This window comes from Malurus melanocephalus, unplaced genomic scaffold, assembly GCF_030028575.1.
Source record: "Malurus melanocephalus ecotype Western Australia unplaced genomic scaffold, MMel_1.1 scaffold_16, whole genome shotgun sequence".
NCBI lineage: Eukaryota > Metazoa > Chordata > Aves > Passeriformes > Maluridae > Malurus > Malurus melanocephalus.
The window spans coordinates 3787671-3808553 of NW_026623248.1; the positions used below are offsets into that span (position 1 = coordinate 3787671).

General features: G+C 37.0%; 1 protein-coding gene across 5 annotated transcripts in view; it reads right to left on the bottom strand.

Moving 5' to 3' along the window:
- Positions 1–20883, bottom strand: part of ANKS1B (ankyrin repeat and sterile alpha motif domain containing 1B) — a 404590-nt gene that overhangs the window by 138464 nt on the left and 245243 nt on the right. For all 5 annotated transcript variants that reach the window (XM_057385963.1, XM_057385955.1, XM_057385930.1 and 2 more), the window contains one exon: positions 12266–12418. In XM_057385963.1, coding sequence (XP_057241946.1) covers positions 12266–12418 — 153 coding nt within the window. The remainder of the gene's footprint in view (positions 1–12265; positions 12419–20883) is intronic.

The following is a 20883-nucleotide window of genomic DNA, read 5'->3' on the forward strand; positions in this document are numbered from 1 at the left end:
TATTCATTTAAAGTTATCTTGACATTTTCCCATCAGAAGATTTATATTCCAGAMCCTCTGAGACTATTTAGTGTCTTGATAATCACTACATGCACAGTCAAAAAAAAAAATAAGTGAGTCTCAGGACCAAATAAAATTATTCATTTTCCTATTAATTGGTCTGTGTTTAATTATGAGCAGTATTTCCCTCAATCCCTTGTAGAAAAATGCAGCAGCTAATTCCATACTTACAGGAAAAAATACTTAGGTTAACACAAACAAATGGGATGCTAAAATGCTGATGCTTATGGAAATATAACAAATTGTCAGCAATAAACACAAAATCTCAGCCATTTTGCTTAACAGGAGCTCCTGCAAAAGAGTGAGGGGGTTTTTATCCTTGACACATKGGAATAATCTGTGTTAAATCCCTGGGGTAATGCAGAGAAGATAGCAGCCAGATTGCTTCTCTTCCTTATCTGAATTTCAGCAACCATTAGAAATCTTACGGTGAAAAGCTGAAGTACATTTTATCAAAATCCATAGGAAAACATTTTGCCGAGAACATCATCTTAAATGAAACCTCTCCAAAGAATCTTTTTTAAACTCTTTCTCACATCAAGGCATTCTTGACAGAAATCTCCTTACCTGAAACATTATCCAATGTTTTATTTCTTCTGTAATATATGACATGTGGCCATCTGTCACATTTTTTGTAAATCATCATTTTGACATCCATAGTATTGTTTATTAATAACACCATGAAAGTACTGAGAGAAACTGTAATTTTTGATCATGTTTTAGACAGCATTCTAGGAGCTCACTATCGAACTTTGAGKGTGATTCCCTGATGCAAAGGGTCAGCAAGCTGCTCTGACGAAAGAAAAACAGAGAAAACTGAATCATGAAAGCAATTTTGAACATTTGAAACTTTCCATGTGTCTGTGTAGTCATTTGCTTCCATTTTCTCTAGACATAAAATAAGGACTTTAATCTTTTTTCTGTTTTATATGATACTTAGATAGTCTGTGTTTGTTTCTTCAAAATGGATTTCTAATCTTTCTTGCTAAGCTCATTAGCATCTAATGGAACTTGTTTCTGACTCCTGACATCTCATCCTTGCATATATCTCCCTCATTTACTACTAACTCTCCTCAGTTCTTGGTTTCCTCTTTCCCACGCTTCAGTTCCAGCGAATTTCCAAAGCCAATCTCTCCATATGCTTAGAGGCATATTAAACTYCTGCCACTTTTTTTTTTCTCTCACATGGTCGCATCTTATGCTTCTGATTTCCAGGGAGCCACAAATTAACAAAAAAAAATGTTCTCAGATYGGAGCAGATAACCTAAAATAATGGACTTTTTTTGGTGGATGTCATGCACTAGTGCTACTGTATACTCTGCTATTAAAAGCACGTAAGAAAAAAATATTTTGCCTGAAAACTGTTGCTCAGTGTCAACTAAAGAAGCAGCATAGATCTATCACTTCTCTTTAATAATGTAAATTTATGAACTAGCCTGGTGTTTTGCCATCCATCCTCTTCAGCTATGGCTTTGATGCTTATCTATTGCTTATATAAATCTTACATAAATTTAAGTTATAAAGCAGAAGCATAAAACTACCTTGCATTTGGTTATGTTCACTGAAAACACAGTAGAAGCATATTGCATGTGGGAACACAAATGTTTTAAATACTTATCTCTGCATAATTWTTTTTCTTGTGCTTTATGTGTGCACATGAGTGCATTTACATTTCTTTGTGGCTTACTGGAGGGGAAAGTATTTTAAAGAAAGACATTATGACTGTGTTTTCAGTTTTCAAGTAGATCATGCATGTAGAAGAGGAGATAAAGGGTAGCATGAAGTTTTGACCCTGAGAAAATCAGGATGGCCAGCTGCTTGGCTGATGCCTCAAGAGTGATCAAAAATGCTATTTTATAAAACTGATATATGCCCTTTACTGATGAGTGTGTTCAAACAACCTGATTAGCTCAGACAGGTTCTGATCCAACTTTCAACACATGCAGAAAAGAAAAACAAAGGTCTAACTGTATATTTTCCAGTAGCTTCTGTCATTAGTGCATCTGAATCAGGCGCTTAATTCAATTAGAAAAAAAAAACACAGATAAAATATTCTAATAGATTTTGAAACGGATTTTCTGTTTTGAACCCCATAAAACTAAAGATCTCTAATTTTCTATTAACAGACTYATAGATTTGCAACAGCTATGTTGTAATTTATTATCTGAATAACATTTTGAGTATCTTTGCACCAACCCTCAAGCCTAACTGCATTTTCTCAAATCCTTTTTCAAATTATAGCAGTACATTCAAATCCATATACATACTACTGTAGGATAAAAACTGCATTTTCAAGATCTCTACGTGGTATGAAGAACATTCTTTAAAATAAGCAGTAGAGAAAGTACAAACTGAGGTGGGAATAGAAATCAGGAGTTAAATGTACATAACCTTGTAATGTCTCGATCATTATGAAAGGGATCACAAACACCTGCCAATAACTATTTCAAGGATGTAAACATTCAGGCTGCCAGTGTGTTATTTACATCTACAGAAAATTTATAACTTGAGATAATGGTATGCAATTTTGAAATAATACAGACTGAATATGACAGGTTTCTCGGCACCAACAGCTATTAGAATTGTGCACTGTCCTTCACGGAAAGTGACTGAAACCTTATTCCTTTGAAATTTAAAAACAGGGAAGGACAAAATTCCTTGAAGGTGACTTTAAGGACTCAAGCCCTGTTGGCTGTAGGCTGCAATAGAACATTTTATAGCTGAGTAGATACTTCTTTTCCCCTCAAATATTCTGTGTTGAAATATTTTGACTTTACTTCTATTAATAATCTTGGTATAACGCTTTTCAGTCTTTTTTGAAATCCAGRATTGCACCTGTATGGTACAAACACAGTGGATTGCAGAGATATCCAAAGCAGCTCTGAACAATGTGAGACAGGAGAATGAAGCAAAAGTCTCAGGGTAAGGCTGCTGCCCTAATTCTGGCACATTAATCACACTGATAGGTCTACATGGCACAGCACTGCAYTGGCTCTCGCACCTGAGAACGTTAACAGAATCTGCTACACAGGGAAAAAATTTCTGAAATATTTCTGATCTTCTACATCTTTGTAGTTAAAATGACTGCCATTCAGTCCTCCTCACCTTTAACTATTGAAATCAGTTGCAAACAGAAGACAAATCAAGCTAGCCAAGATCTGATATACTCAGGAATTTTTACTGGAAATATCAACTGCTCACAATATCTTACAGAGAAATGCAGAAGCAGAAAAAAAGATTTAAGAAGATTCTACAGAAGAAAGATTTCTCCTTTGCACACTAGTGAACACAGTATTCTTTTAAAAGCACTAAAATAGTACTGCAGTTCTTGAAAACATTATGTAATAAATTCTGCAGCGTTACTTCTTTGCAAGAAGGGATACTTCTTCATGTTTTTTATCACTGTAAATTATTTTAAAGGAAAGGCAGAGGTTTAGTTTACAATATTAACACAATTCTGTTGTTTGCTTTTATCTAGGACTTTATATTGACCTTCAATCAACATAATCTATTTTAAGATGCCATAAAACTGTGAGAAGTAGGTTTGGTGGGCAGAAAATGCAAACATTTGAAACAAAAAATTTATTCTAACACAAATATTGTCTACAAAATAAAATATGTGTAAAGAAATTATTTAGGGCAGCTATCTTTTACTACAATTGACAGTTCCTGTTGCATTGAAGGATGCTATCCTAAGCCTACACATTTCAGAGGTAAAATTCAAAATAGAATGTGTATGAAATTTCCAAATTAATATCAGCTTGATCTGTAAAATGGCATTATTTTAAAATAGAAATCCAATTTTTCTTACTAGCTCATCAACACTTAAAAGGTTAAGCCAGTAAAACGTACTTCTTTACTCAGGCCTCTTCTAAGCTAGTGAAGGCAGAACAAGTTGTTGCCTAGGACAACAAAATATTTAGTGACTGTATTTTATCTTTTTTTGTAGAGAGCTTGTGGGCTGGCAGAAGAGGTTATTTTCCAGTGGTTTTACAGGAAATAAGAGGTCTATTGTACTCCCTGGAAAGGAGATCACATTCTGAACCTTGAAATATGAACCTTCTGATAGAACACTGAGATTTTACACAGAAAATCAAATGATAAGATAATTTATTTGTTCCCTGAATGGAGAGAGATTTTGTTAGGATACTTCAGAGACAGTAGTCTCTCTGGCAATAAGCAGAATAGGTTGCTTTATAATGCAAGATAATTTTTTTATTAAATCAATCATTTATGCTACCTAGTGTGTTACAGGACAAGAAAATGATCCTGCAGATGGAACACAATAGGTGCTAAAATTGCTCAGCTCTGATTATTAGTGCTAAAAACGGCTGCCAATCACTACCTGATTATAATTTGTTTTGAAGAGAGTGTGGGGGAAGAGAAGGAAAGAAAAGAGAAAAAGGTGGGGGGGAAAGCTCTGATTTTAAGAATTCTAAAGCAAATRTTTGCCACAGAAAACAGGGAAAAGCAAATTTTACCTGCAATGGCTAGATTTACAGATAAAAAATGGTCATTTTAACATRATTTTTTAAATCATAACAATATTTTTTGTTATTGCCATAATAAAAGGAAATACAGGATCAGGGAAATTACTTCAAAGTACTTGCATCATGTCATCTACTTAAATAACCTGTAGTGCAAAATGATAGCAGATGGTTTACAAAAGAATCATTATTCTACCAAAAACTAAAWGTCGTGACATTGTTCACAGTGCAAATGTTTCCTCTTCCTTTCTTTACCATATTGTATTGTAAACTGAATAAAGCACTGCATTTRAGCTAAAAGAAGTGTTTTTCCTCCCACTTCTCCTGAGTCTGAGCACTGCCATGATCCAAAGTGGGAGTGGGAAGAGGTAAACAGAATATGTTTAAAGGAATTGCCGTGGTTTATGTMATTTCATGATCTTTTGCAAGTAACAGTAGAGAAGAAAGAGAATTATGTATTTTAAAAGTATTTTCTTTAGCCTGAGGAACAGATGGAAGTTTGCACATCAAATCACTCAAAGGCTGTAAGATCACTACCTATGCAAAATGTTACATGCAGAAACTGTACATATGAATTAAACATCATGAACTGGCACATGGACTTGTTGGGGATACACAGCTTCCAATGAGATTTCTAAACAGCCACTGCAACACTGTAACAACAGTTTCTCAATTATAACTAACATCCACAGTAATTTAGGAACTGAGTGACTGATTGAACTGCTACCAGCATTTAAATAGAAAGCATCTGACTGCAGAAAAAATAATTTTCAAATGCAAGATCCAAAGGAACAAAAATTCACTTAAAGAACTTAATCAAGTACCTCAGTAATATGCTTCCAAGAGTGAACAAAGAAAATGTCATATTGACAACTTTCTACACTCAAAACTATARAAAATATTTTCAGAAAAAAAATACCTAATGACTTGAGATGGTACAGCCTATTGCTAGTGCAGCCTCATGGTCTTGAAAGCCCTTCTGACCAACAAAATTGTTGGTACCATTTAGAAAGCAACTACAGGAAGAGCTATGGGCATCTTAATCAATCAGTAGTGTCTCTGGGATACCAGAAAGGACTATGGCTCTAAACACTCTTAGTTCTTTCCAGTGATATGAAATCTATCAGGGGCTCTGAAGTGAAGAGGAAAAGGAACAGGAATTGCAATTCTGCAGTTGCAATGTCTGAGAGTTTCATTCCTCTCCAAAAACTGTCTCTGCAGAGTGGCACACTTGGGAAATTAAGTAACAACACAAGAGGAAGAGTCACAGAGTAATTTTTCAAACAGAATCTGAAGGACAGCCCTCCTAAGAAAAAGACATATTTTCATGCTMTAAAGAATGGGAAATTATGCTGTCAAGTGAGCACTGCACCAAATCCATCCATTTGGCAGGTAATACACAACCAAACTATGGAGCTACCATCTGCTTTGCTGGAGCAGAGGAAAAGGCTCCTAAGTGAGACAGTAACCTGATCAAGGTATCTGAATGCAATATGTAGCCCATGTTTGAGATCCTTAAGCTGGGACTATAAGTTGTATGGACTTTCTGGGTATATTAGTCAGCTAAGGCCTCATGAGAGCTCTAAGAACTAAGTTYCACACAGTGGCTTTCATTACTTACACCTACAGGCTCAAACTAGATATGTACAAAGAAATTCTGACTTTGAAATTAGACKTGTATCACTGCCATTCTGTGACTATATTAGAGCTGGAAAGAGAAGGACCAGAAAGATACAGAACAAGGATTTCTGCATGTCTGAAATCATTAAATGATGTAAGAATCTTCAGCTTGCAAATGAGACTGCTGAAAGGGATAAAAGTGTGTAAAATGAACCACAGCACAAAAAAGATAAATAAAAAATTCAAGGATGAATTTACGGAACTGCTAGCAATGATATGCAACTTTTCCCCCAAAATTTTGTTATCTAAGGACTGAAGAGTGAGAAAATTGATGCCAATTTTTGAAAAGAGTTACATGGAAGATCCACGGTAATACTGGCCTCTATGCCTGTCCCAGGTGAAATAGTAGTAATTTAAAAATGCATACTCGTAATAGACACACGAATAAAGCAACCAAGAAGAGTTAAAGTGACTTCATGTAAGGATGCCTCATATCTCAAGAGCCTACTGGTGTTCCTTGGAGCAGTCAGAATCATGTAGGTTATCATGAAGGTTAATGATCTGCTTGTTCTGCTTGTTTGCTTAAATTTCTAAAGTCTTTTGATGAAGCCACTCTTAAAACCCTTTTACAAAAAAAAAAAAAACAAAAAAAACAACAAAACCCAAACTTCACAAAACAGCAATCATGACATTAAGCCAKAAGAAGAGATTCCTTCATGAAGCAATAGCTATTTAAACAAGGAAACTGCAGGAAAAAAATACAGTTTTCCAGGTGGAAGAAGGTTTCTAGTGAATTCCTTCAAGAGATCTGTGAATGGACCTTGGCAGCTCAATATATTTATTCATTCTGTAGGGAAGAAGACTAGCGGTAAGATGATGAAATGTGGTAATGACAGGATCTTATTCAAGGTTAACAAGTCAGGGCCCAATTTCAGAAGTCCTTGAGATGAAAATTATTATTTTAAGAATACAATGCAAATAATTCATAATATGTTTCCTCATCATATACTTGCTATGTAGCCTTCCCTGTCATTTATCTATGGTAATTTTACAGACATCACAGTGGGTTAGATGGACCCAGTGATCTRCTTCACTATGGCCACTGTTAGGCTCTTTCAATCCCACAGTAAAAAGATCATGGACTGCAATAATCATGTAATCACATTAAATAAAACTGAAGAATCACTTTTTCACACAGTATATAATTCAATTAAATTGTGGAACTCGACAGSGATCTTGTGAAAGGTCCAAAGTGTCTAGCTATAAATTGATGGAAGGCAGTCTATTGGTAGYTAATTTCTCTCTCTGGAATTTTTGCTCTGGTCCTGAACAGCAATCATTACATCTTAAGGGAAACCAGGAATGCAATCTGGAGAGAATGTCAAGAACACTTTCCAAAAAGTTAAAATTTTGGACAGCAATTGAACCATATAATAAAGATTAATTTTACAGAAGAGGAAGACTGAATCATCCATGTGAAATAAGTATGTACGAGAAAAGAAGCTCACAGTGCAAGATGAACTAATTGAGAAGAAATGTAAACCAGGCCACTTCCATGTAACCCTCCTCCCGGGAGTTCAACTATCTGTGATTCCAGACCTACTTTAAGTACAACGCAGCTGTGCAACTGTTCTCAGTTTCCTTCTGAGAAAATTGCTAGGGCGTGAGAGGGAGCTGTGAGAGAGTGCACAGGCTGGAAGCATTCGAGATAAGAAACGTAAAGTTGCAGACACRAGTAAGATTGTTGAGACAGGGAAATCTGGCTCCTCAAGGATTCAAGGAACAACACTCACATAAAGGGTATAAAATCCTAATGGGAAGAAAGAAAGGGGAATTGGAAGACAGCAACTCAGCAGTAGCACAGATCAGCCTGTTCCAGTGAGCCCCAGAGGCCTGCTCTCCCCTACCTGAGTGATGACTACTTGCCCATTACACCGAGTGACTCATTCAGTGGGGGTTGATTTAATGCCGACTTCATTAGTCCTACAACGTATTGTGTGGTTAGACGATAAATAACTGGCTTTGTGCTTTTAAGGTGTTTATATCTTGCCTGAAGAATCTCTATGGTAAAAGTTCCCTGAAGAGAGTGAGTCCCAGAGGGGGAGGGTTACGTAAGTAATCCAGAATAACTGACAAGAATAATACGATTAGTCATATAGAAAAGCACTTATGCTTCAAAGCACAGGTGGGTTAGGGGATTACAGAACATACTGGACTTTTTTTCAGCAGGTGATATATATTTCAGATGATGTATATTTCAGAAAAGTTCCTCACAGCTGTATCATTGAATTAATTATATCTGAATCTGGAYACAGAATCTCATCTATCTAATGAGCCAAGAAACCTGGGAGACCAAAGCAGAAGTGTTGGGAAAGCCTAGTCTGAAACATGGCGTTCTGAATACTTATAATCCCAGGATAAGGAAATTAGAACATGCTTCCCAGAAAGCACATCATGGAAGGAAATGGATGTGCGAAAATTCTAAATTATCTAAATGAAAAAATAATTTATGAAAAAAAAAATCTAAATTTCAAAATCTGACTGGTTGAAAAAGAACTGAGAATGCTGGTGGGAGCTTGCAAGAAACACAAGTGAGTAACTTTTAAAACTACTCTTCTGATTCAAWTGCTTTTAGAAATTGCTGCTTCATTGCATTTGAACACACAGTACATATACACATAAAAGTTTGAAAGAAACCATCATGTAAGCCAGAAATTACATTACCTTGCTGGAAAAATTCATAATAAATTTTAGGAAGCTGAATATTAGATCTGTTTCTTAATGCCAGTGAGCTGCCTGGAGGACCAAAAAAGCTGAGGGAAGATGGCCTTTACCACCAGTGCCTCAAACATTCTCCATCTYTCATATGTTTGGTATTCTCCTTGCAGTGGTTTTGAATGTGCTTACCTAGGTAATTTACAAGAAAAATAAAACTGTGCTGGAAATAAAGCAAGAACTGTTCTTTTTAGGAAGACAAGAAGATTTGAAGTTCTGATCATTCCAGTGGCTATGGGAATAAGGGGTAACTCACAAAGGATAATTTTAATMATAGAATCATTTTGGTTGGAAAACACCTTTAGGTTCATTGAGGTCAACTATAAACGCAATGCTGTCAGGTTCCACTAAGCCTATCTCTAAGTGTCACAACTTCATGTCTTTGAAATACCTCCAAGGATGGTGACCCAGTCCTGGTGACTTCCCTGGGCAGCCTGTTCCAATGCTTGACAACTCCTTCCTTTCAATGAAGAAATTCTTCCTGATGTTCAGTATGAACCTTGAGGCCATTTCCTCTTATCCTCTTGCTTTTCACTTGGGAGATGAGACTGACTTCCACCAGTCCACAGCCTKCTTTCAGGCAATTGTAGAGTGAAAAGGTCTYCCCTGAACATCCTTTTCTCCAGCCTCAACAGCCCCAGCTCCCTCAGCTGCCCTTCCCATCACATGTGCTMCAGACCCCTCAGAAACTTTGCTGCCCTTTCCAGATACACTCCAGTGCCTCACCCTCTTTCTTGTAGTAAGGGGTCCAATAGAGGATATTATTATCTCTACCATCAWACCTGTCTCTACCCCTCCAGGACCCATGGCTGATTTCCCAATAGCTAAATGGAAAGAAGCACTCAATATGAACAAAGGGATTCCTTGAACCAAATTAGGTATGGCTTCAAATTCAGTGGTTGAAACTGTTTAAAATGACAGCTGAAATGCGGAAGTCATAATTTTTGTAGCCCTTCAAATATTTTTATTGCATATTAAGCATAACTTAAATTTAATCTTCTTGATCCATCTACAACTTAAGCTCCAAGGGACAGCAAACCAAGGGTACTTTGAATTCTTTTGCGGATTCTGAGTCTGTTTTTACTCTTTTTTTCAAGTGCCTGGATTTTGACCTACTCAAGTGAAGAGTCCTGTTCCTGATTTAGTGGCTTTGACCTTTATGCATTCTTTTATGAAAAACTTTCTGCAATAAGCTTTTCTCTGCCATCTGCTGAAGAAGTGAGACCTTTAAAATCAATTTCAGACAGCAGGCCTGCTGGTCAGAGCTAACTATCTCGTTCTGACAGACTGCACAATGCTTCAAACCAATTTYTTGTCCATTTCTGAAAGATTCCCGTCAATTGAAAGAAAACAGTAATAGTAAATACCTTTCTAAGCTACAGATTTTCTCAGTGAACATAATAACATTACATTTAGCTTCTACTGATTGGGGGTAATCAAATATACTCTGGCTGGACTRAACCAGATATTCTTAGAATGCCAAMCTGTTTTATTTATTATGCTCTTTTCTTGAATGACATAATTCAAAAATACCAGGTGGGAAAAATATTTATCTCTCTAGATTCCTATATTTATATAAGTACTGATACAACTATTAAACAGCATCTTCTTGTAACTCATGGCAAAAGGGGATGTTTTTCCAAGTACAGACATTCAAATGGAATATAAGCTTTAAAATTAGAGGGATATAGTGGTGTGGTCTGGTCTATACTCGTTTTGCAAAAGTATTCCTGCTAACTTCAGTGCAGGTGCTCCTCAGTTCATCAGTTTAAACAAGTTTGTTTTCAAACCACAAACCTTTAATGACATTTTAAGGATCCACTTGGGGGAGCTAAAGGGTAATTTCTTTCCAAATTGATTATGCCAAAATGGGATGCAAAACTACAGAAAACAATAAGAGCATCGTCTTCTACTTTTTTTTTCAACTCAGGGCTGGTTGATGATCCTGCAAAAGGTCCCCAGTTCTTAAAAAAAATTCCAGCCATTTAGAGAAGAAAAAATCCCAGTTATAACTAGCTTAGCAGCAGACACTTGTGAGGCATCAATCATATCCTGACTTCAATTATGAACCTGCAAGACACAGTGAATGCAAGAGATATAACACATGAGGCAGAGTTGGGTCCTTACACTACATTTTTGTGCTGGTTAACATCAATTGTGACATCAGGAAAAGAAATTCCAACATGCAATGGTTTTGTCTTTTGATTATTATGAAATACCTCCTYTTACATTTTTCTCTCTTTTCTTTGCTGGTCTCAGGCTATGCAGCAGTTGCTGTGTTGAAACACAGCTTTTCACCACAATTATGTTCTTCATTTGTCCAGCCTGAGGCACAGTGGGAGCTGTTCCTAGCATACAACTACACCAGCTGCTTTATCTTATGCTTGATTGACTGTGGTCACTGGTAGTCCTTTGACTGTTCTGGGACTCAGGCACTAATCAGAGGAAGAGATGCACTATGTCCTACACTGGAAGAAAGAGCAGACCCTTTTGTGTCTCAAGAATCAGTAACATATGATATCAGGCTTTTSTCCATGTTAGAGGCTACCCTAAAACTTCATATAAACTGACATTACTGCTGATTTCAGAAGTCACAGCAAAGCTGCAATAAACCATCTTTTATAAGAGGAAACAATTCAGTTTCAGACACATAACTCACATGAAATTCCACTTGCAGAGCTGTACTGTCAGTATTTTTCACTGTAACAATACAAACTCCACTATAACAGTACAAACTTCATCTCATTCCAAACTACCGTGCAGTGTAGTCCACATCACAGTTTATGGTTGCCCATAAGTGGGTGTCTAACTGAATTGAGTCATGTAAATGAAGTTGCAAGCAAAAGTGATAATTAAATTAAAAATTGTGTTCTTTTAGTGTAACTTATTAACTATAAGGCTTCCTTATTTTAAGTCTGATTTAGCTGGAGCATGTAGAAAAAGTGAACTGCAAGTATCACTACAGGAAGTACTGTTTTTAGGCACTTTAAAAGCAAAGACATGTGCTCTGTAGCTATGAACTCTCAAAATATATTGTTAAATGTCATTCAGCATCCTGAAGGCAAACACAATCACGCTGATTGAATACCCTGCTAAAGACAATGGCAAAGTAAATGGAAGCAAAGGGTACAGTCAACCCAGCTACAGGCAGGAAAGGTCTGTAGTCAGGTAGTCATTAACAGCACTTGATGACTGTATTTGTAGTGCAAATTGCTTTTCTGTGTTCTCCTTGAACAAGTACTATATAAGACTTATACAAGAATAAGAACAAGTACTATATAATGTATTTGGGAGGAACTACTGCTATAAATTCATCAACTTACATTAATTAATTCAATCTCCCATATTTTTTTCACAAGGTCCATCGACGTATAGCCATTAATTAGAAAGGATTTGGTATAGTCACCCAGTTCAATGGAATCCAGCCATTCAGCTACAGAGGAGGGGTTGTAACCATCGTGACCGATCTGCTTCATCTGAAAAACAAGAATGAGCAAAAATTACTGCTGATACTCATTAAACACCTTTCAGAACAGGAGTTACATGTATTATTTTCCTTGGGTCCATTAGCTTATTCTCTGATTGATGTTCTTTTAATGTTTAACACAACATGGAACAATTGTGAGCAAAAGCAGTAATGAAACTTAACTTTCAATGTATCTTTTTCTTATGGCTGCTTGCCTTTTACACCAGAGTATACTAAGACTGTAGCTGGAGATCAATTCTTGCTAGATATCAGAGAATCCATAAGTGGGGGAAGACAAAAGGCTGAAAGACACATTAATATCCTTACTGCCCAAAAATGTCAGATTTTCATAGAAGGGGAAGAAATTAGACTTTTTACAAGGACCATTAGAAATTGTTCCTTTGGTATCATACTGCAAATGAAATATATGGTCTTGGTTATATTATTCCAAATTTATCTTTTTTACCAGGCTATATGTTATTTTATAATGGTTGAACCTGCACTGTATTTTTCTGCCCCCGGGGAAGGTTTAAAAAAAAAAAATCTCTTTCCTCTACCTGCTCGCATTTTTCATGGAACTCCTGGGAATTGGACATATTTTAGATTGCTCACTGTCTGTAAAGTTGTCTGAGACTGGACAATTGAATCAGATATTATTGGAATGGAATTGACAGAATAATGTACACAGAAGTGCACCACTTGCATACATACAGAAACACTGTCAMCTAATCGCATAAATCTTGTTTTCATAAAAAGCTAAGAAATACCACTTGCATCTATTTTTTCTGAATTTTTTTAAGCTACCAGGAAGTAAAAAGCTGCAATTTCTCTTTCACAATTGCCTCTCAGTGACACAAGTGAAGACTTTCAAGCTAGCCATTAAAGATAAAAAYGTATAAAGCCTCTACCTGTGCAGTTTGTTACGCCACACTGCTTTTATGAATTTTAAAGTAATCTACAGTAGTGGCAGAAATAGAAGTAGAACGAAGTAGAAAAAAATTATGCAATAGCCTCAATTTTCAACAGTATTCTGCACATATTGTCTTTCTGTGGAAGTGTATACRCTGAACTGGTAAATTTTAAGAAGCTTTAGAGGTTTAGAAACCATGGGTTTTGCATAGGATCTCCTGACTGTGCAAGGGTGACTGTGAACAGTCACCATGCCAGTCTCTCATTTTTGCCTGCCAATATACATTCCTACTTTATGAGAAACAATGGAAGTGTGACAGAAACATAATGCTTTCAGCTTAAGTTTGAAGTGAGCGACAAAGTAATTTAAAAAGGAGAGAATCCTGATCTTAATATCTTGCCTGAACTGATTTATTTCTCGCAATTTATTTGAAATACAATTTAAATTCAGAGCAGGGAAAAAAAATAAAGTCTGCATTTGAAAGACGCAGCAGTGTGCGTCGATCTGTCTGTTTGAATGCCGAAAGCCAGCATGTCATGGTCTGGATCTTGGCTTCCTGCAGTGTCAGAGAGGAGTGATGCAGGCACACTGCAATGTGAATATGAGAGTTTACTCATAGCTTTTTTACTGCAGATGCTGGGTGTAAAATAATGGCAATATTTAAATGATGTAATGAAATAATTATCTTAAATCATAAAAGAAAGACAAGAGAAATCAGTTAATTAGCAGTGGAAATCGTAGCCTTTCAGGTCACTGCTGTAACAACAGAATCACAAGGAAAGAAAGAGCCCAGTTTTGTTGTTGAACTTGATATTTTGGAATTTACTTCCATCTTAATTTAGGATGAAATTATTCTATGTCTTCTTTCATTGTCATTCAGAATTAAATATTACATTGACAGTAGTCTGTCCAGCAGACTGCAAAGACTTCGGAGGATTCTGGGAGCTCTGGGTCCTAGGAAACTTCTTTCAAGTTCTGATTTTAAACAAGGAATGCTTAAATAGCAGACACATGAAAAGCAAGAACCTGATAAATGGAAGAAAAAAAATCTACTTTAGAGAAGACATGAAAACATACAGGGCCCATAGGGAACACATGAGYTCTGGAAAATATAAGGCATTTTTGTTTCCTTTCTCTAACAAAGAAAACTGAAGCACMGTGCAAACAATTTCCAATGTATCCAGATGGGGGACATAATGCAAATTATTTCTTTTGTTTATTACTATTTGATTGTTACATTGAATAGATTCTGATTTTAATATTTTTTGGCCTGCTGATTTGAGAAAACCCATGCAGTCTGGTCCATTCTTTTGGTAACCCATCAGCCTCTATGAAAAGTAAACATAACATGGCAAGTTTTTAAATTCTCAATTCCCAGTGGAGATCTCCATCAAAACGGTTGTTAAAACTGATATTCCTCTACTACAACCAAGTTGCAYAGGGCTGTAGGCAAGTAAACACAGATGAACAACACAATAAAACAAAAGGACAATTGAAATGGATGTGACAATTTCAGTCTTTGGATTTGGGGCCAACAGACAAAATTGTTCCTGSGTTACTCAATAGCCTGCATGAAAATACACTGGCCTGTTGTTGGGCAACAGCTGATTCTGCAGGCATTTTGCCTCTCCCTGTCTGGGAGTTTTGGCTGCCCATACTCAAGGCCACACTGCAGGTAGTGCAGCCCCTTAGCCTTGGATCAAGCTCGTGTGATGAAGAGCAGTGAGAAGCCTGGCCAGGGCCACCCCACCTTTTGCAGGAGCTGCATGTGAGCTCAGGCCCATGTGCTGGCACTCGCCTGAGCTATGCTGTAGGCATGCCTGAGCCCAGCCAGGCACCTTTGCACATCCTCAACCTGACTCACCCTTCAGAGTAACCCTGTCCCAACCTCATCCCTGTGGACGTCCTGTGGATTTGCCCTGGGATGTGGCTGTTCACGGACAGTGTCCTACTCAGCTTGTCCCAGTGCTTTCTGTACACTGTCCCGCTGAGCATCCCAGCCCTCCTGCCCTGGTAGGACAGTTGCTGCTGTCACAGGAAATTAATCTCAGAACTAGAATATTTACTATTACTTTCAGCAYAGAAGCAGTATTTTGTTTTGTCATGAACTGAGAACCACTCTCTTATGTAAAACAGGCTTTCAAAAATGAGTCTAAAATGAAAATTAATAAAATTTCATTATCTGTCCTCTTGTATGGAAAGTTTCTTCCTGTCTTTTATTAACATCAACTTTATTAACTGTCATTCACAGTTACCTGAATGTTTTCTTTTCAAATACTTACTGACAGACATATTGATTATCTAGATGTGAGATTATCATTAATAGTATCTGCTTTTCATATAACATGTTGCCGAGTTTTTAAATGAAGATACTTTGAAATATCTGTCTGGAAATGCGGCCTCTTTACTTTGTCAGAGATCCAGTTTAGTTGCATCTTATCCCAGTTTTCATTAACAAGTCATGGCTCTTAGATTGTATCTTTTCTTCTCTACTGCACTATTACCTTGGACTCCTCTCACAGATCATTTACACCCTGTAGGCTTCCTTGTTGATTGATATTTCTTGAAAGAAAAGTTCCCTCCTACCTCCTGAGTGYAATTCCATGCATTTCAATCATTTTGCACCAGCTACAACACAGTCACCAGTGGTGTCAAACATCCAGGCAAGGTGCACACTGACTCAGATCAGGGTAAAATCTCTGAGCTGCAAGTCATGACAGGGTTTCAGATATTAACCGCTCATAAATAGGGGCGCTATTGTTCTTACACAGACACCACTATTAGTTCATTCTGTTGTTTTGAGAGCAATACCAATCTTAGCTCTTTCATTGCAGAGGATTTTCATGTGCCGACTGTGGAAAAATGCTAGGAATTGAAGCCCATAGGATTTAGAGAAAAAGAAATGAAGGAAAGAAAATATCAAAAAAATATCCTTAAAAAAAGTAGGGAAGAAAATACAAACCATACGAGATTTCCCTCCTAGGTCCTATTGATTTATCTAGTATTGCTTCCTTTGAAATGAATAGAAAGCAGAAGACAGAGCTGCTTATAATAGCAAAGTCAASTAGTATCCTAATAGGTTGAGAAATCCCTCACAGGAGACCATCTATACAACAGACTTTTAAAAAAGTATATATCACTGCTGTACCTGTACAGCATTTTACATGAGGATAAAAGGTACTTGAGTTTTTTGTCTCTGAAAGATGGTCAAATAAACACAAATTCAGCTTCAAAGTGATCACATATGCACCAGAAACATCAAGGTAGATTCAGTAGCAYGGATCTATTACCAATTTTCTCTGATCTTCTCAGACAGATGGGGAATTAATACTATGTTCTCCAAAGATAATACCACTATCTGGTGGAATTTTAACGGTATGTGCATCAAAATCAAGCTCTTTAAGTGCTGCAAGAGGTGGATGAGATTACTTGATTTTTCACAGCTTTTTAAATGATGGCTATGATTACAGTGAGTTTACACTAGTRAATTCTTTATTCTTTGGAGGAAAGGTCTTTTTTAGCAAAGTATATAGTGCTTTTTTTCACACTGCTGGCCCATCCAAGAGATTTGAGCAGCATTTTTGGCAACTTCTATGAAACTATCAACTACCTAACTAAGACATTTTAGMTGATTGTAATGGGGGATATATCAGTTCTTTTTTGTTTCCTGTCTCTGTGAGCTGTCTGTTATATATTGTGTACTTTACAAACATGGTCAGTTGGAGTCACATTGTCAGGAGAGGAGATCACTCCTCCTCGGGACTGTTGAAGGACAAGGCTCAGAAGAGTGACACTGCTAAAGTCCAGAGAGCCTGGCTGGTACAGGGGCACCACATGGAGCTGGTGCCTGCAGAGCCTGGACAGAATCTGAGCCTGCAGGCAAGGAAGAGCAGAAGGGCAGCTTTCACATGGGATGGGCACAAACGATGAAGGACCTGAGAAGATTTTGCATGTGCTGCTGTTGAGAAACGAACTGAGTGAAAACAGGATCTGCCTGCACAGACACAGCAGGTGGGGAAGAACAAGGTATAAATCTTTTGGGCTTCTATTCTATCTACCCTGTCTTGTATTTTAAAAGTTAACTATTCAAGCTTGTGTTCTATTAATGCTTGACTTTTCTTTCCACTAATCAAAAGCCTTGCCTTCTTGTGGAGCTTGCTGGAAAAAGACAATACAGGCACATTCACTTCACAGCGTTGCCTGATTCAGGATCTTGCCTCAACTGTAGATCCAGAACACCCCTAACTGAGTTCAGTGTTTCCTACCTATTCTATGTTTTTTTTCAGTCTTCAAGATTTAAAGGAAAACAGATGCACACATGAGGGGTTTYGTGTTTGTTTTTTTCTCCATTTTTTTCTGGAGAAATGTAAGCAGTTCCACATCCAGAGGAGTGAAGAGACATCCTAGTTCTTCATCAGATACAATGTATGGGACAAGAGGACAGCAGTTGTCATTCAGTGATAATGTATGCARCACTTCAGGACATATCCATTGCATAAAATGTAATGTTAAGGTATAAATCTGAAATTTGTAGACTAAGTGGAAGCTATGGTCTTTGATCTCATGAAAGAGTTTGTCAGATCCTTGAGGCTGTCATCCTAGTCTGGTTTCCAAAAAAAGGKAATATGGCATATTTCCACTCATACGGCATATTTCCTTGCCTGCTGACTATTCTCAGAGCAGCCAGTAGATACTGTGGAGTCAATCACAAATAAGAAAGTATAAAAGAAGCAGGAAGATAAGTAAGACATACTGTGTGGCAGTGGTGGCAAGAYCAGCAGCATGCTACTGCTATCTACATGATACAGATAAATGGCAGCGTGCCGTATCTAGTGGGTCACTGATTGGCTCCATTAGGAAGGAAAATGTTTGTTATACTGTTTTCATCACACAGTTTGAAACACATGCCTGGAGAGGACATTTGATCTACAGGACCAGTCTGAAGTTAGTCTGAAGTAAACACCTTGAACTACAGCTGGMATGTATTCAACTGTTTTTACGGATCCATTCCTATTGTGCCACATTACTTACAGAACATACACTACCCATTTGTACTTCAGACTTGAAAAATTTTTGTGTTATGYTAGATTCTAACACTTTTTTTCTGTCCTTATGGTTAAAGATCTTGCAAGTTGTGCGATGAGTGGCCTCTCTTCGAACCAGGACAATAATTCCCAGAGGCATTAGAAGCAGGGAAAACAGCAGAGCAGAAAGCACTTCCTTTGAATCCTGTTTTTCATCTTCACTTCCAGCAAACCAGAAACAAGAAGTCACAGTCAGAAAGGGTCATGAACATTATGCAGCATCTCCTAGCTCTGGAAACTGTCTTAGGAATGGAAGTGCTAAATGGGAGGTAACTAAACACCAGGATTTAAATCAGCTTGCTGAGCTCTGCGTGTCTAAGCCAATAGCAATACAGCAAACACATGATGTGATCTTTATTACATACACAGTGTAGGTAATGAGCACATACAYGGTACGTTCTGTTTTCCAAAATGCCAGACTTGCTGTGTTTGCACAAGAGTGTTAAGATACGAGTAATAAGTCCAGCACCTTTTGGAAGCAGAGCTTTATCACTCTTCTATCACCACTTGCAGACAGGATGTGCTCATAGTCTGCTCAAATCCTACTTGTCTCGTTCTGCAAATTACCCAAGAAAAGAGGATGGCTGCCTGCACACCACTGCGATTCCCAAACCTGCTTTGTGCTGAGACCTCTCTGTGCAGGAGGGAACATGCTGCTTTAAGAATAGCTCTGAAGCCAGGAGAAAGCTGCTCTCAGCTAACATCTTCCTTCCATCTGTCAAATGAGAGCATGTGTTCCCATTATATGCTGGGAGAAGGAGCCATACACTGAGCATCCCACACAAAACCAATATTTTTTCTCAGATAAATTCTGAGATAAGCTAGGATAATTGTCATTAAAAAGGAAACCTTTAGAGGAACCCTGTGAGAAGYCACTTGCATGTAGGTCTGGGATGCTGAAATAGCTTGAAAATGTTCCTTAGGTTCTCCATGTAGCTTAAAGGCCACTAAAATTTTATGCCATGGCTGCTATTATTTTCTTAGTCAATTAAGCATACACTGCACACAATTCTTTACTCAGTATTTTGTTTTTTTTGTCAAGGTATTTGCAACTTCTGTATGTTTTTATAAGTTGTCTCCACTTCTCAACATATCTGAACTTTCTTTTAATAAAGCATATGAAGTCCTTCTCCAAACATTTATTGATTTCACTTTTTCATGAAAAATCTTTAATGCAATATTAAYGTCTTCTATGAAATTTGCTTTAAGACTGATGTAATGTATAAAGTACTTCCATTTCAAGAATCAATTTTGCAARTGATATTTCTCTCAGACTGTCTTACTTTATGTTAAAATAAGCCATAAAGTGCTCTGGTAAATATTAATGGGAACCTTGAATAACTTAAATTACATTGTTACAAGATGAAGATTAGAGCTACAAGGTCTAATCCCACAAATACAAAAGGTATTTTGGAAAGAGGAATTCAACTGAAAGGTTTCAACCCTACCTACCTGCTGGTGAATATACCAGTTTTCCCTCTTATGAAATATTCTTCTCAAATACAGAATATCATGGGAAAAAATTATGAGAAATMCAGGTAAACATATCCTTTTATACCAGTTAAATATGGTGTAAGAGACTACAATGCTTAATTAAGCTATATGTGGTCAGAATGTGGTAATTTTCCCTATTTAAACCTACTTCAGGCTCTAGAGAATAGTTCCTAATCAGGATACTGGCGTCTGACATCTAGAATTCATCAYTCTTTAGGAAGGCAGCAATTACGAGTGAAAAAGACAGCCTTTCTTTTCAGCTACTAAATACCTGTTGCATTTCTGTGCTTTAGAGATGAATATTTATCAAAATAACAAAAAGAGATTTTAAAAAAGGTATTTTAAAATCTTGACTATAGATTTGTTGCTGGATTTTTACCCTCTAAAGTTATTCAGTGCTGCCTGGCACATTAAAGAAGTATTGTTCATTAGGTGTTTTTTAAAGCACTTAACTTCCACCTCAAAATACAAGCTAAAAAGTATCTCAAGATAGGAAACATTATTAGTAAAACTAAAAATAACATCATCAGCGAGGTCATTAAGTAATAAAACACGAGGAGTCATCAGGATTTAAATTGAATGAGAAACAGAAAAGAGGTACACATTCAAAACAAACAAACTAAAAGAATTTTGTTTAATGAGATTCAAATTAGTGGGACTCCAATTATGGTTTGAGGTCTTAATATATTTAGATGGCATGCACTATTTTGAATGCATGATGATAGAGCTGAGCTTATCAACACACAAATAGATGTACAGCAATGTTTCATGGTTTGTTCCAGGATGTGAAAAYGTTTGATATCTTTAGCAAGCTGTTGTGAATACAAGAAGAGTGTGTTACATTAGATAAAACTTCCCATGATCCCAATTTTTGGCCTTTATAACTATTCAGAAGAATTCATGTTTATATAGGAAATTATGTATTTTTCCTATGTAAACTGTCTTACATTCCTGCATCATTTATGTGGAGAAACGTGATGCACAGCT